The sequence below is a fragment of the Danio rerio genome, chromosome 12 (assembly GCF_049306965.1).
Source record: "Danio rerio strain Tuebingen ecotype United States chromosome 12, GRCz12tu, whole genome shotgun sequence".
NCBI classification, from domain to species: Eukaryota; Metazoa; Chordata; class Actinopteri; order Cypriniformes; family Danionidae; genus Danio; species Danio rerio.
The window spans coordinates 13,706,239-13,722,994 of record NC_133187.1 but is presented as its reverse complement, the minus strand read 5'-3'; the positions used below and the strand labels follow the sequence as shown (position 1 = coordinate 13,722,994).

At 35.1% G+C, this 16,756-nt stretch overlaps 1 protein-coding gene across 19 annotated transcripts in view; it reads right to left on the bottom strand.

The window, feature by feature from the left end:
• cmn (calymmin) overlaps positions 1-16,756 on the bottom strand; it is a 55,545-nt gene that overhangs the window by 14,493 nt on the left and 24,296 nt on the right. For 10 of the 19 annotated variants that reach the window (XM_073917354.1, XM_073917355.1, XM_073917351.1 and 7 more), the window contains 29 exons: positions 15,493-15,546; positions 15,321-15,371; positions 15,192-15,239; positions 15,003-15,056; positions 14,399-14,446; positions 14,219-14,272; positions 14,085-14,135; positions 13,966-14,013; positions 13,796-13,849; positions 13,628-13,678; positions 13,372-13,425; positions 13,226-13,279; positions 13,042-13,089; positions 12,852-12,929; positions 11,093-11,143; positions 10,341-10,946; positions 9,965-10,024; positions 9,801-9,854; positions 9,600-9,644; positions 8,457-8,516; positions 8,331-8,366; positions 7,653-7,715; positions 7,489-7,554; positions 7,333-7,392; positions 6,226-6,285; positions 6,061-6,129; positions 5,170-5,238; positions 5,007-5,075; positions 4,403-4,462 (listed from right to left, as the gene is read on the bottom strand). In XM_073917354.1, coding sequence (XP_073773455.1) covers positions 4,403-4,462; positions 5,007-5,075; positions 5,170-5,238; positions 6,061-6,129; positions 6,226-6,285; positions 7,333-7,392; positions 7,489-7,554; positions 7,653-7,715; positions 8,331-8,366; positions 8,457-8,516; positions 9,600-9,644; positions 9,801-9,854; positions 9,965-10,024; positions 10,341-10,946; positions 11,093-11,143; positions 12,852-12,929; positions 13,042-13,089; positions 13,226-13,279; positions 13,372-13,425; positions 13,628-13,678; positions 13,796-13,849; positions 13,966-14,013; positions 14,085-14,135; positions 14,219-14,272; positions 14,399-14,446; positions 15,003-15,056; positions 15,192-15,239; positions 15,321-15,371; positions 15,493-15,546 — 2,175 coding nt within the window. Of the gene's footprint in view, positions 1-4,402; positions 4,463-5,006; positions 5,076-5,169; positions 5,648-5,771; positions 6,130-6,225; positions 6,286-7,332; positions 7,393-7,488; positions 7,555-7,652; positions 7,716-8,330; positions 8,367-8,456; positions 8,517-9,599; positions 9,645-9,800; positions 9,855-9,964; positions 10,025-10,340; positions 10,947-11,092; positions 11,144-12,851; positions 12,930-13,041; positions 13,090-13,225; positions 13,280-13,371; positions 13,426-13,627; positions 13,679-13,795; positions 13,850-13,965; positions 14,014-14,084; positions 14,136-14,218; positions 14,273-14,398; positions 14,447-15,002; positions 15,057-15,191; positions 15,240-15,320; positions 15,372-15,492; positions 15,547-16,756 lie in introns of those variants that run through there. The other 9 variants (XM_073917358.1, XM_073917364.1, XM_073917362.1 and 6 more) reach the window with 2 other exon arrangements.

The following is a 16,756-nucleotide window of genomic DNA, read 5'->3' as shown; positions in this document are numbered from 1 at the left end:
AGCAGCAGGAAGTTTTGCAGCAAACTAAGACCTTATTTTAATGAGAAATGTGTAATAATACTGCTAATTTACATTTTTTTATTTAATTTATGCTTACGCAATGAATTTGTAAGAATTGAAATATTACAAATATTTTTGATATCTTTGACAATTCAAAAAATGAGCTGAAAACAGGGCCAATTGACTCCACAACCGAGCAGGGGGGAATGCGGGAAAAACCAGTTCCTGCTGCATTTGCATCTGAGTATGCTGAAACTCAGCTTCATCCCCCCCATCTCACGCATATGGTCATTTCAATGTTTGAATGTTCTAGATTAACCAAACTGACTTTAACTATCATGTTTGATATCATTTGAAATGTCTCAGTACGATTGGTACAATGGTCTCATTCTCTCAGAAATAGACATAATCAAAACAATAAATATATAACTTCAGGCATCTTTTGAACCACTGTGAAAAGTGTGACTTTCCACAGGCAGCACCAAGTGTGAAAGCTCTTTTGTTATACACACACCCCCTTCCTTGAGGGAATTCTTGGATTATTTAAGGTTTGAGAAAGGCTCAGGGCGATTCTGCCTACCCAGATCAGCCCATAACATGGAGCCTAGGCTCCACGTTATGTAAAATTTACACGTTATGTAAAAGGTCAGGTATGTATCTTTTCATCTTGGATTTATCTTTGATAATTTGATGTTTTGTATTGATCATTTATGAATTGACTGATTGAATTGGCATAATACATTTACCTGACTAATAAATTGTAATGTTTGACCATATTTTGCTCACTCTGTAATTATTAATTCAAGTAGATTACGCTGTATCCTTGTTTCCGCACGTCTTGCGTCAGGTCAGTAGACGGACTAAAATCCAGTTGAGATGGAGCATTGGGCACACTAATTGTGTTTTAGGGATCCGGCTGACTCTTGATATTGTTTCATGTGTACTTAGGTGGAAAGGGCGATAACTTCCGTCTAGGTCAACAAGGTGTTGCACGACTAACCTAGATTGGGTACCCGACCTTTGTTTGAAGGTAATATTATTCTAAATTAAGTTCATATGGGAAACCATGGGCTTGGTGAGAACCAAAGTTACTATAGAGTCCAGTAGTCGGGTACATTTATATTAATGCCCTAACCTCTAATTAGAAATGATGATTGTCTTAACTCAAAGGTGTACACCTAAACGGGACTAATTAAAGTATTTTAGAACGAGCGCGCTGGTAGCGGCCATCTAAAGTATTAGTCAATTACCTCTGTTTAATATTCAAGACTGACCGGAGTGTGACCGTGAGGGACGCCTTCAGCCGGGGCGATTTCTCTGAGCGACATGAGCACCCGAATGAACGAATGTAATAGTTACTAGTGAAGACAAAAGGTTCAAACATTTATCTAAATTACATATCGATATAATCTTCTTAATGTTTTATGATTGGAGTCAGATAAAACAAGGATAAATATATTAATATTCTAAACCACCTCATATTAAAATAGGAGTCAGATATGAGCTAATTTAATATAAATCAACATTGTGCACTGGAAAGAACGAACAGGCATTAATTCTTCATCCACCAGTGGACACCGGCATTGGGCCAACTGGGTGGACCTTACAAATTTAAGCCTGCTAACTGATCAAATGACAGAATATGTAAACTTAGTTTATATGTGTGTGTGTGTGTACATAAGACACCAATACTCCGATTTTAATATGACTAAGATTATACTCTTATTAAAATACTACCGTGTACCCTAAGCATTTTATTTACCTTGATTTTTATTTTTTGGTGATTTTATTACCTTAAAGGAACACCGAGTCACGAAATGCAGAGGATTTTCTTTCTGTTCGCCATGCGGTATCAACTTACAACAGAAGTCGAAAGTTAGAAATGAAACACCCGAAATTGCATGAAACTCTGGATAACCTGTGATGCGACTAATTGTTTTATACTGAAACTTGTCTTCAAAAAGTGCTTTCTTGGTCTTATACACATTTCTTGCATGTTAAACACACGTCCACCACAAAAGGAAGTTAAAAAAAACTGCAACTGCGTTAATTGAGTTAATTTTTTTAACGCGTTAATTATTTAAAATTAATCGCAATAGTTATCGCACTAATTTTGACAGCGCTAATATACATACATACATATATATATATATATATATATATATATATATATATATATAATTAAAAAATAATAATTAAAAGCCTGAGTGCTGATTTGCAGAGAACTTATTTTTTTGAGGGTGACATCACAAGCTCAGATTTGGTTGACCAATCAGAGGAAAATGGGTGTTTCAGAACTACATGTGTATAATGAATTTTAAAGTCGTTTATCTGTTTTCCTACCCTAAACCAAAAAATGAAAATCCAGCCAAAATATTGTTTTTGTTAGTTTTTTTTTGTGAGCAAAAAAAAAAAAAAAAAAAAAAGAAAAAAAAAATGGGCGTTTTCTTAGTTTTCCTTTTTTTGTTTGGAAAACGGATATGGAATATACGGAAGATACCCACCTCCATATATACACAAGAATCAGGGTATGTAACGTTTTGGGGTAGGGGTATAGATTAATTTATTTATAAACTCATCTGTTTTTTTTATGCTTGTATTTACTATGTAGTTGATGACTGCAACTGAGCGCAAGAGTCCAAGACAAATTTCCCTAACTGGGTCAATAAAGTTTCACCTTACAGTGGAGATAAACTGATGTGTGAACCATTTTTTAAAAAAACTAAACATTTTTTTAGTACTGAATCATATGTTTATCATATGTTTATCAAATTAAACTTTATTGGCACCTCCTCTAGTTGAACACTGCTGCAACTAAATCTGGATTCAACTTAAAACAGGAAATAAATGTTTTCTGATACTGAGAAATAAACAGATGTACATTATATTGGGAGTTTGAGGACACAATTGAATTCAGGTGTTCCAATTACTTCCTCGTCCACAGATATTTAAAATTAAAAGAATAGTTCACCCCAAAATGAAAAATCTATTTAGGTTCTTTCTTCTGCTGAACACAAAAGATTATGTTTTTAAGAAAACTGCAAAACTGTAACCATTGACTTGAGTGGTTTTTTGTATTGCCATCTTATTTTGTCATTTTTATTCAATAGAATCTCATAGAGAAATTCATAAAGTTTAGAACCCTTTGAGGATAAGAAAATAGTAAGTACATTTTGATTTTGGGGTGAACTATCCCTTTAGGGCCCTAGGCAGACAGACTGTCTCTACGAACATTTGTTAAAGGGTCACGAAACAACAAAACACATGAGATGTCGACAAGCATGTACATGTCACATGTTGCTAAAAACATTATTAGGACACATATATTTCACTAATAAGTGAAAATTGGTTGTTTTTGCGTTGTTTTGAGCAAATTCATTCTTCTGATTTAAAAATACATTTTTGAAGCTGGCTCACAGCAATGAGATTATTGTGTAGATTCCAGCGTGGAGAATAGATGTCTGTACCGGCCTTTACAAAGTGACGTCATTGATTTTTGAGTATGAATTCAAGAGAAAAACTTGGTTCGAACCAATCAGCGCACTCTATTGTGAATGGGATGCAACTTCATTAATATGCATGATAGCTTCAAAGACGAAGAAGAAGAATTGTTCGAAGACATGGGTCGGCACTCGGGAGTGTTGAGTTTATAAATGTGTTGCAATGAAGGTTTTGTTTCCATTTCCTCGTGACAAGGGCACAGCTCTTACGTTTGTAAGGAACTATGTGATTGTAACGAACATTTTTTTTCCGAGAGCTTTTAGAATCTGGAAATTTGCCTCTCGTCTCCTTTAAAATAAAAAGACACGGTTCCAATTTAAGTTGATTGTCCTGTCTCTACGCATTTGCAATCAATGTTCGTTATTTATGTTTCTCCAGATGGCAAAGTTAGTATCATCAGCAGTACTTTCAGTTTTTTTAAGACATTACTTTGTGAAATGACTGAAGTTACTAAGTTACTAAGTTTACAGTAATATTACTACAATATAATGGACTGAAAATGCTTTGTTCAATGTCTTTTTAAACGGTTGTACAACAGTTCATGGCCCTTTAAAGAATGGGTCACTCTCAGGGGCTCAATGAATTCTTTATGTAACATAATAGGTTGCACCCTATGCTCTAAGTCCATTTGTGAAATTTCCTCACTACTAAATATTCCATGGTCAGCTGTTTTGTTATTACAACTTGACAATTTACTGTTATTACAAGTTGAAAGCAATTGGGAACAACAGTAACTTAGCCACAAAGTCTTAAACCATGTAAAATGCATGCAGAGGCACACAGTGTATATGAGTACAATAATGTAAAACCAATTATGTTCTTAAGGCCATCTGTATTGTGAACGCAGTCATGGCTGTTCACAACACAGCATGGCTTGTCAGGTAAATAGACATGTATTTACCTTCAACAGATTGGCCATCAGTCACAGGGCCGAGGAGTTCATATGATACTGCTGGATTACCTGTCATGCATTAAATACTGTTACATTAATTTTACGTTGAGAAAGTACAAAATAGTGAATGCTCTCTAATTAGGCCAGGGGTGTCAAACTCAGTTCCTGGAGGGCTGCAAGCTTGTTGAACCCTGACCTGCGAAATCCCCTCACTTGCCTGCGTGAGACCAATCAAGGATCAAAATCTAACCTCACCGGGCCGAAACTTAAAATCTGGACCAATTGTTCACTTTAAGTGCCTAATCATCTTGTTTAACCCTGCCCCTTTTTGCAGCACCGTAAGACAGAATTTCGCAAGCTCAAACTTTAGTGTGACTGCGGCATTACCTGTAGGATTCAAACAAGCTAGAAGGACTCAATCAGTTTGATCAGGTGTGTTTAATTAGGGTTGGAACTAAACTGTGCAGAGCCTCAGCCTCTCCAGTAACTCAGTTTGACTGTTTCATTAGCCTAACTGTATGATGTTAGCCACAATTCACATACAGAGGAATTGTAATTTAAACCAAAACCTAAATAAATTAAAAGAAAAGATATGAAAAAGAAACTGTCATACCATATTTAGTTGATTTGGCATTGCCTCCAAGATTGACCGTTTCTGGTGTGTACAAGGATTCAGGAGACCCTGAAAGGTGTGGAGAGTATGAGAATAAGTATTAGTACAATAATATTATAATATCATTGTCATATGATCATCTATAAAAAGCATTTGTTGTCACCGTATTTTCCAGAAATTGCATCAGGCCCGTGACCAAGGGACTGACCACCATATTGAGGACCCTTTTGTCCTGAAAAAAATGACAGTAAAAGACATTCACTTTAAATCAAAAAAGTTATTAATTCATTCATGCTTTCATTCTTTAATTTTCATCTGCTTTTCCAGGGCTGCGTCGTAGGGGCAGCAGTCTCAGGAGAGAACCCCAGACTACCCTCATCCCAGACACTTCCTCCAGCTCCTCCGGGGGAATCCCGAGTCGTTCCCAGGCCAGCCTAGAGACGTACTCTAGTCACTCCAGAGTGTCCTGGGTCTTCCCCAAGGCCTCCTCCCAGGAGAACCTGCCTGAAACACCTCCCTAGGTGGGCATCCAGAAGGCATTTGAAACAGATGCCCAAGCCACCTCAGCTGGCTTCTCTCAATGTGGAGGAGCAGCGGCTCTACTCCAAGTTCCTCCCGTGTGACAGAGCTCCTTATCCTATCTATAAGCGAAGGAAAGTCATTTCGGCCAAGTATCCAAGATTTTGTCTTTTCAGTCATGAGCCAAAGCTCATGACCATAGGTGAAAGTAGGAACGTAAATACACAGGTAAATCGAGAGCTTTACCTTTCGGCTCAGCTTCTTCTTTACCACAACAGACCGGTACATTGACCGCATTACAGATGCCGCTGCACTGATCCACCTGTAAATCTCATGTTCTATCCTTCCCTCACTTGTGAAAAAACCCCAAGGTACTTGAACTCCTCCACTTGGAGTAAGGACTTTTCTCCCACTGATTCTCCCAGCTGCATCACACTCAGCAGCAAATTGCCCAAGTGCATGCTGAAGGTCCATGTTTAATGAAGCCAATCAAAAAACATCGTCTTTTTAAAAGTTAAAAGAAAAAAACATTCACCATATTTGCCAGTGGATTTGCCACTGCCATATCCAAGTGGCTGGCCATTGTAGGGAAACCCTCCAAAATCTGAAAATACAGAAGCTCATAATTAAATAAATAAAAAAAAAATCTTCAAAAACAAAATACACTCTTTGATCAAAGATATATCTTAACTATATTTACCAGGTGATCTGGCAACTGATTCTGGAAAAGCCTGAGAGTTGTATGGTAAACTACCATATCCTGTTTTGACATAAGAAAATAAAATCATTAGGTTAAACAAACAACATGGACATGATAACATGGCCCTCCACCAGTCTGGGCTTAATGGCAACGTGGCTTGCCACAAAAAAAACTGCATGGCGTTCGCTAAAAAAAACCTGAAGGACCCCAAGATGGTGAGAAAATAGATTCTCTGGAACCAAGATAGAACTCTTTGGCCTAATTTCTAAATAGTATGGGTGGAGAAAACCAGGCACTGCTCATCACCTGTCTTAACAGTGAAGCAGGTGGTGGCAGCATCATGCTGTGAGGGTGTTTTCAGCTGCAGGGACTGGACGATTAGTTGCAATTGAGGGAAAGATGACTGAGGCCAAGTAGAGATATCCTGGACAAAAATCTTCTCTAAAGTGCTCAGGACCTCAGACTGGGTTAAAGGTTTACCTTCTGACAATAACCCTAAGCACACAGCTAAAATAACAAAAGAGGGGCTTCACAAAAACTCTTTGATTTTTCTTGAATGGCCCAGCTAGAACCCTGAACTAAATCCAATTGAGCATATCTGGAGAGACCTAAAAATGGCTGTCCACCAACGTTTATCACCCAATCTAACAAAATGGAGAGGATCTGCATGGAGGAATGGCAGAGGATCCCTAAATCCAGATGTGAAAAACTTGTTGCATCTACATCAAAAAGACTCATGACTGCATTAAATCAAAATTGTGTTCAACAAATTACTGAGCAAAGGGTCTGAATGCTTAGGACCAAGTGAAATCAGTTTCTCTTTGTTGATAAATCTGCAAAAATGTCAACAATTCTGTGTTTAAAACAAAAGAACTTAAAGGATTTTAACAAATAGCAACAATATAACACAGACAGAAAAATGTAAGGGGGTCTGGATATTTTCCCTACCCACTGTACAAAGTGTACATGACAGCAAAACAAATTATTTCATAACAATCTGCTAACTTCATTTACCATAAGCAATGCTATACACTGCCTGATATTCTATGAAGGCACTCGAACAATTATTAAAAAGCGCAAAGGAACATTAAAACATCTAATCATCACCGTATTTTCCTGGTGCTTTAGGATTGTAGGGTTTAGCTCCATATCGCTGACCATCATTACCTATGAAAAATAACACACCACTAATCCAGTCAGAACTACTGTCAGGGACAATGCTTACATTACATAGTGCAATATTGTAAGAAACTGATAACATACCATATTGTCCGTAGGGGTTGGACTGATATCCACTGGGGGAACCACCAAAGGGAAGTCCACCAATTCCTGACAAAATTAGAAAAATAAAAAAAGTTATTGTTGACAAACAATTGTTAACAACATAATTAGTTTTAAAATTTTTACATTTTCCTCCTAAGACTAACCATATTTTGTTTGAGATTTTCCCTTTGTTCCCAATCGTGCTGGTGGTCCACCTTGTAGTCCAGCTATCAAAGTAACAGAAAAGACATTTAGTTGTCTTAAAGAAAACCTGGTCACACTTTATTTTGATGGTCCATTTGTTGAATTTAAGTTACATTGCATGTACTTGCCAACTAATTATCATTAGATTATAAATAGACTGTTAAATTGGGGTTAGGGTTAGTGTAAGTTGACATGTACAGTACTTGCAAAGTCTCTAATATTCAGTTAAATGTCTGTTGATAGAGCAATATCAACAGATATAAAGCAGATTGTCTACTAATACTGAAATGGACCATCAAAATAAAGTGTTATCGAAAAACTTACAGCACACAAAAAACTACACACACTATTTAAAGCAGTTTACAACATATACAGTCTGAGGCACAAGCAGAAAAAACATGGACAAATATTTTGTAAACCTTTATATATAAAAAATAAATAAATAAATATTATTTATTTATTTATATAAAGTGTTATTCTTATTTTTGTAGGTAACATATTGCAAAATAAGGCCCTGGAATTATATCCGTAGCACTTCAGCCAATATATATGTACATCAGATTAAATATTTAATAAATGCATACATAATTGATCTCTTTGTTAGATTATTTGAAAAATCTGAAGTGGAATATTTCTACCGTGGTTTTTTAATTGGTTTCCATAGCCTCCATATCCTGTAGAGACAGCAAAATAAGGACTAAAAATGTTTAATACATTTTAAACATATGTACTTTAAATAATCAATGTGTTCTGTAATGATTTACCTGCTTTGTGGCCATTGTTCATGCCCTGAGTTGGATAACCACCAATTCCTGCTCCAAAGCCTAGTGACAGAATTATAAACATACAAAATATTCATTTTTACAACAATTAAAAATATATACTGTATTATCTGTATTGTTTATAGGTTAATAACATTTTTGTATTTAAAGTTAAAATGTGGTTTATTGGGTAAAAACATAAACTATACCTAAGAAAAGTCTTGTGGCCTATCAAGTTTTAGGAACAACAAATAATAACTTGACTTCTAGTTGATCATTTGGTATCAGAAGTGGGTTATATGAAGAGCAAAGGCCTCTAGATTACGCTTATTTAATCAAAATATGATCATGCCTTGATTTTTTTATTATTTTATTAGGACAGTAATGTCTGACTTTGCTTAGACAAAAGTCTTGTCACTTAACAGAAATAATGAACAGTATAGAACATAAATTCATGCTGCAGTGGAAAAAGAATTAATATTGTGTATGACACCTATGAGCTTTGAGGACTGCATCCATACATCTCTGCAATGACTCAAATAACTTATAAATAAAGTGGAATGAAAATGGCAAAGAAAGTGTTCTTGCAGGACTCCTAAAATTAATCAATATTCTTTGGATTCATCTTTAATGCCTCGTCCTTCTTACCCCAGACATGTTCAATAATGTTTATGTCTAATAATTAGGCTGGCCAATCCTGGAGTACCTTGACCTTCTTTGCTTTCAGGAACATTGATGTCTAGGCTGAAGTATGAGGAGGAGCGATATCCTACTGAAGAATTTGACCTCTCTTGTGGTTTGTAATGTGATGGAAAGCACAGATGTCTTAATACCTCATGCTGTTGATGTTGCCATCCACTCTGCAGATCTCTCGCACACTAAACGTAACCTAAACCATGGTTTTTCCTTCCTCATACTTGAATAATTATTTGGAGAACCTTGGGTCCATGCGGGTTCCAATATGTCTTCTGCAGTATTTGTGATGATTGGGATGTAGTTCAACAGATGACTCATCTGAAAAATCTACCTTCTGCCACTTTTCCAAAAGATCAACTAGAAGTCAAGTTATTTGTTGCACTTACAACTGGGATCGACGACAAGACTTATGTCAGGCAGTCTACAATATTTAAATATATTTTATTGTACCTGGTTGTGATAACCCTTCTCCTTTTCCATTGGGATACCCAAACCCTGCAAACAACACTATTATTTTTAGACTGCTGATTTTGGCTTAGTCTTCTTAAATTTTCTGAAGTCAAAACTAATATATATGGACTTAACAAAAATTATCACAATGTATTTTAAGCCTTAAGCTGTTTAAAATGCATTTTATAAACGAGAGCTCACCAGGATTTGTAAGTTTGACCCATTGTCCATTAGGTCGTCCTTCAGGTCCACAGTCTAAGAAAATATTAACAAGAGAGTTACAAGAGAGCAGATAAATGGATGAACTGCTAATTACTCTGGGATGTATTTTAATGTAACTAATTGGAGTACTATTTATGATTTACCAGGCTTTGCCGGCACAGCACCCTGCACCTGACCATTAGGTTGTTCTAGACCAGTGAGTTCTGTGGAACACAAAAAGAGATCAGTTAAAAGAAGCCGAGTTTAATGCTAGTTGACAGCAAAAGATAAGTAAATCCAGATATTAGCCACCTCTTCCAAATTTTGAAATGATAGTTGTGAAACAAAAGGCCAGGTTTTTAGAATAATTTGAGTGGGCATTTACAGACACATACAAGCAGTCATTACTGGTGGTTCACTTTTCCTTTTTGTTTTTAATGATTGTGCACAAAGTGAAAGTTAAACGCTGTAACAACTTCAAGTTGCTATACAGTTAGAGGAGATCATGTAACATTTTAATCTGAAACTTTAGAGATTTACCAGGATTTGTTGTGGTTGGATTCTTCAACTGAGGCAAAGCAGGGTTTGACTGTATTTCTGCTTGCTGCAAAACTGGAGTTGATTGAGCCGCCTGAGAAGAAATGCTGCCTTGTTGTGTAACTGGTTGTGCGGTCACTTGACTTTTCTGTTCCAATGAAAGGACTTGCTCCTGCTCTAGTGGAGTTGTCTGTGATGTTTGAGGAATGAACGCAGATTCTGGTGCAGGCACTGACTGAGGAATTACTGGAATCTCTGGCTTTTCAATTGGAATTGTAGATGTTGGTGGTTTATACATTTTACTAGGTTTGTAAGAGCTAGGGCCCTGCATAAATGGGTTTGAAGCAAACTGAGGTACCATAGAGTTTTGGGTTTTACTCTGTGGTAATGATGCTTGAAGAATTTGTCCCTTTGTTTGTTGCAGAACTGGAAGGCCTTTAGTTCCCTGATTTGGAAGTAATCCTGTAACTGGTTCTTGTTGAGCAACTGGTAGAACACCCTTTGTGTTGGACAGTGGTGCTTGACTTGGTGCTTCAGCACTTAAAATCTCCCCCTTTGGCCCCTTTCCAATTGAAGCACCCTTATTTCCAGTTATTACAGGCATATACCCTAGAAAACAAACCCATTTTATTACAAAACTGAGAAGTCAACATGACAAACGTAAACGCAGGGAAATACATGCATTTCTCAAAGACAGATTACAAAATGTCACTAATCATGTCATGTGGAGGAAGTAAATGCACTTATAATTTTACCTGAATTAGCTGCTTTAGGTCCTTTTGACGTATATCCAGGAACACCGTAACCTGTAGGTCACAAGAAAGTTAATATGACAGTTAAAAGTTTACATTAGATCATGCTTATTTGAGTAAAACCGGATCTAAAAGTAGATTCATAAAATGAAACAATTTTATTATTATATTATTCTGAATGGGATTAGAATTTGCATAAATAAGAAATTAAAATAATATGCAGTCAACACAGTGGCTTCCCAATAAGCACTTTATCTATTTAAAAGACTATGTAGAGACAATTAAAAATAGATATCTTGGCTAAAACTAGACTAAATTTGGACAGTCAGTAAAAATCTAATAGATGTCTAAGGATAGCCAAACATCAGCCTGTCATCCCCAAGTCAAATAGACTAGAATGAATAACTACACATGCAAAGTCTTTCTAATATGTGTATTTAATTTTAATATGCGTTTAAGTTCTATTAAATTTTTACAAACAGCCCAAACTTAGCCTTGTTTTAACCAAGATGCCTATGTAGTTTGGCAAAAATCTGTAAAAACATCTGTACATTTAACACGTTTACTTAACCTAAATCTAAATTTTCTTCATTAAGCTAAAAAGATTTGTTTTGTGAGCAAAACTTTGCAAGTTCACCCAAAAAAGCTTCTGTTCTTGTTTGTTGTTTTGCCTCCTTTCCTGTTTCTAATTCTATGTAATGTTTTGTTAACATTTGTCTTTGTTTTTTTTATTATTTATGTTTTTCAACTGAACTATCTTTGTTTGTTCTGATAAAATATTATTTCTTAGTACCAATTTATACTAATAAAAGTATGCATTTATACTTTTGTTCACTCAACTTCAGACATTTTAGGTCAGTGCAACTGATGTTTCCAAAAGTTGAGTTCAAGAGAAAAAGCGAAAGGAAATAAAGATTTTTTTTTTTTTGTTCACTCAACTTTAGGCATGCCAGTTCTGCAGACAAAATATGTTCAATTGGCACAACATAACCCTCTACTGCACGCATTACAATAGATCTATAAAAAAATATTCAAGTGACTTGAAGTGCTGTAAAAAAATAAAAATAAAATAATAATAATAATAATAATAATAATAATAATTGGAAACTATTTTTTAAGGTACTTTATGATGTATTGCCATATGGCAAAAATGTTCAACAGTAGAATTTAGAACTTTCCTTATAATTAATAATTTTGTTGTTTACAATGATTTAATTAGTATTGCAGTATTATAAGCCTAAAATCAGAACTTACAAATGACACCTAAAACTTACTTTCCCACCACTCATATTCAACCAGCTTTCATTCATAAATTCTATTCTTTTTGCTGAATATTATTAAAAACAAACCTAATGTTGTATTATCATGTATACAATATAAATATATAATATATAAATATTTTCTCCAGTAAATAATATAACAAACAAATAACAAGTCTAATATATCCAGATGCATCAGAATAATGTAGCTACTCGCCAACAATGCTTATATATTATACTATATACTTTACTATACCTGTCTTATCTACCATAGAGCTAACTACTTGAACTGTTTCCATCACTGCCTTTATCAAATGTCCAATCTACATCATTCTCATGGCCACTAAAATATATATATATATATATATATATATATATATTATATATATATATATATATATATATATATATAAAGCAGTTAGATGGATTTAAATGTGGCTTCTAAAACCATAATTTAAAAAAGAAACTATGTTTCATTATAGCAAAAATCCCATACTGTGTACCATTATAAGGTCTGCCTCCTTGCCCATTTAAGGGACCCTTGAATCCACCATTGGGATACCCAATGTATTGAGATGAGCCTGATTTGAGAAAAATACTTTAGATCAGTAAAATTCCAATTCTTTTTAAAATTTATTATTTATATACATTGTATTAATTAAAATGCAGCACTGGCTTCATCTAATAAATTACCAGTATTAGGTTGATTTATGGCACCTCCATTAGAATATCCTCCAAATCCTAAATACAAACAGTCTCAAATTCAAAGGTCCTTCACAATAAAGAACTTTAGTGTTTTAACCTTAATAAACAATTGCAAATGTGGCTCACTCCAGAGCCAGAAAATACATATAAGTAATATTTACATAATATTTACCATTCTGAGGCTTGGCTCCTTGTCCGTACGTGGTTCTAGCTTTGGCTCCATATCCTTGGAACCAAATAAAGTACAGAATAAAAATCAAATGATTTGTAAAAGAAGTGATACACACATATTAAACATCACACATCCTGAAAGTTTACCTGGTTTAAGTCCATTGGTTCCACCATTGGGATACCCCATATATTGAGAGGAGCCTGATTAGACAAAAAAAGTCAATGTAATATTTAGAACTCACTATTATCTACACTTTAGAGCGGATGACATCTAAAACATTAGTTCTATTAGGTTATTTAGCTGGACCAAAATTATGATATACTTATCCTTTAGAGGTTCTTAAATTACCTCAGCTTACATTAATAATAACATTAATAATCAGATTACATTAAAATCACTTACCATTAGGCTTGGATACTTGTCCAGATGAAGGTCCAGATTTAGCACCATATCCTTTAAAGCAGACATCACAAATAAGACTCAAATCAGATGTAAAAAAAACAAAAAAACAAACAAACAAATAATTGATTAAAAATAACCACCATACCCACTGCACATTAAAAGGTTTACCTGCTTTAGGTCCCTTGGCTCCACCATTGGGATAACCCATATATTGAGAGGAGCCTAGTAGGGCAACAATAATTGTTTTTAAAAGTGCTTTAAATTAGCAACATATGCTCTGCCATAACTATACTGAAAAATTACATCTATGTAAAAAGTGTTCGTGACATTCATATTACCCCCATTAGGCTGGTTAGTTGCACCACCATTAGGATATCCTCCATATCCTGAACAAAACCAATCACAGATCAGTTTAGAACTGTAACAATTAATAGTTAACTAATTTAATACAGTTTACCATTAGGCTTGGCTACTTGTCCAGCTGAAGGTCCAGCATTAGCACCATATCCTTTGAAGCAGAGATCACAAATAAGATTCAAATTATAAATCTTAAAATACACAACATACACACTGCAGAAAAAAACAAATTACCTTGTTTAGGTCCCTTGGTTCCACCATTGGAATAACCCATATTTTGAGTGGATCCTAATAAGACAAGTATAATTTCGAGAAAGTTGAATTCTCATGTAGTTTCCCCGAGAGTCATCTGCACTGTAATAGTTAAACTGTAAAATTAAATCTCTATAAAATAACTGGTGACATTCATATTACCCCCATTAGGCTGGTTAGCTGCGCCTCCATTAGGATATCCTCCATATCCTGAACAAAAAAAATCCCAAATCAGTTTAAATGCATGTCAGTTCCTTCTATTTACACTACCTGACAAAAGTCTTGACACCTATCCAAGTTGTAAGAACAAGAAATAATAACTTGACTTCTAGTTGATCATTTGATATCAGAAGTGGCTTATATAAAATGCAAAGGCCTCTAAATTACGCTTCTTTTACCAAAATAAAATCTGATAATGATTTGATTTTTAAATGTTTAAATAGGACAGTAAGGTCTGACTTATACAAGTCACTTAACAGAAATAATGTACAGTACAGAATATAAAGTCACGGTGCAGTGAAGAAAGAATTAATATTGGGTATGACTGGCATGAGCTTGGAGGACTGCATCCATACATCTTTTGCAAAATATATTTATTTAAATAAATAAATTAACAAATTAATGCTATTTACTATTAGGCTTGGCTACTTGTCCAGCTAAAGATCCGGCTTTAGCACCATATCCTTCAAAAGCAGACATCACAAATAAGATTAAAATCAAATATAAAAAATACACATCATATACACTGCATTCAAAAAAAGTTTACCTTGTTTAGGTCCCTTAGTTCTGCCATTGGGATAGCCCATATTTTGAGAGGATCCTAATAAAAGAATAATTTCAAGTCTCATTTAGACCCGTGTAGTTTCTCTAGTTCTTTAATTTGGTATCATCTGCACTATAATAATTACACTGTAAAATTAAATCTATATAAATAAGCTGGTGACATGTGTATTACCCCTATTAGGCTGGTTTGCAACGCCTCCAATAGGATATCTTCCATTTCCTGAACAAAAACCAACTATAAATCAGTTCTGATGGGTTACCTCCATTTAAATAAATAATTAAATAAATGAATACTATTTACCATTAGGCTTGGCTACTTGTCCAGCTGAAGGTCCAGCATTCGCACCATATCCTTAGAAGTAGACATCACAAATAAAATTCGATTCAGATGTGGAAATACAAATAAATAGTAAGAAATATAAAATATACACCCCATACACACTGCACTCAATAAAAAAAAAAAGGATATTCACCTGATTTAGGTCCCTTGGTTCCTCCATTGGGATAACCCATAAATTGAGAAGAGCCTAATTAATAAGACAAGAATAATTTAAATTAAGTCTTATTTTGATTACTCTACAAGTAATCCCAAGAAGTTGGTATTCTTGTCTAATACAAGCTTCTAGCTGCTCAAATACCTGCTAGCTACTCAAATTAGGTCTTCTTTGTTGCATCTTCATCTTAGTCATGCGCCAAATGTTTTCTATGGGTAAATGATCTAGACTGCAAGCTGGCTGTTTTTAGTACCTGGATCTCTCTTCTAAGCATCCATGATGTGATTGATGCAGTATTTGGTATGGCATTGTTTGTTGCAAAATGCAAGATATTCCCTGAAAGACATGATGCCTGGATGGAAGCATATGTTGTTCTAAAACTTGGATATCTATTTCAGCACTGATGGTGCCTTTCCAGATGATTTAGCTGCCCATGCCACACACTTGTGCAGCGCTATGCTATCAGAGCTGCAGCGGTCTAAATGAGTGCTGATAACAACTTGGGTTGTCCCTGTTCTCTGTAGTCTGGATTACATTCTTTTTTTCAAAAAGAACTTTCAATTTTGATTAGTCTGACACCTGAATAGCTTTCCACTTCACCACAATTCATTTTAGCCTTGCCCCAGAGAAAATGCCTGGGCTTAAACATGGCTTCTTTTTTCACCTTTAGACTTTTAGCTGGCAATGGCGAATGGCACGGTGGACAAAGATCATGGGTATCCAGTATGGTTTTCCGGCCTTGACCCTTACGCACAGAGATTGATCCAGATTATCTGAATCTTTGGATAATATTATGCACTGCAGATGGTGAGAACTTTAAACTCTTTGCAATTTTTCGCTCTTTGCAACTCCCGATATTGCTATGATATTGCTTCACTCTTTTTTGGCACAGCATTGGGAAATTGGTAATCCTCTGCCCATCTTGACCTCTAAGAGCCATTCTGAGAGGTTCTTTTTATATCCAATCATGTTGCTAATTGACCTAATAAGTGGAAAATTGGTCCTCCAGCTGTTCTTTATGTCCATTTGACTTTTGTAGCCTCTTAATGCTACCTGTATCAACGTTTTTGTAATGTGTTGCTGTCTTGAAATCTAAAATGAGCCAATATTTGGCCTGAACATTTAAAATCTCTCACTTTCAGCATTTCATAAGTCATAATAATTTCTTATATTTATATATTGCTTTACAGGGCACTTAAGGCACTTTACACATTGGGAAGAATCTCCTCATCCACCACCAGTC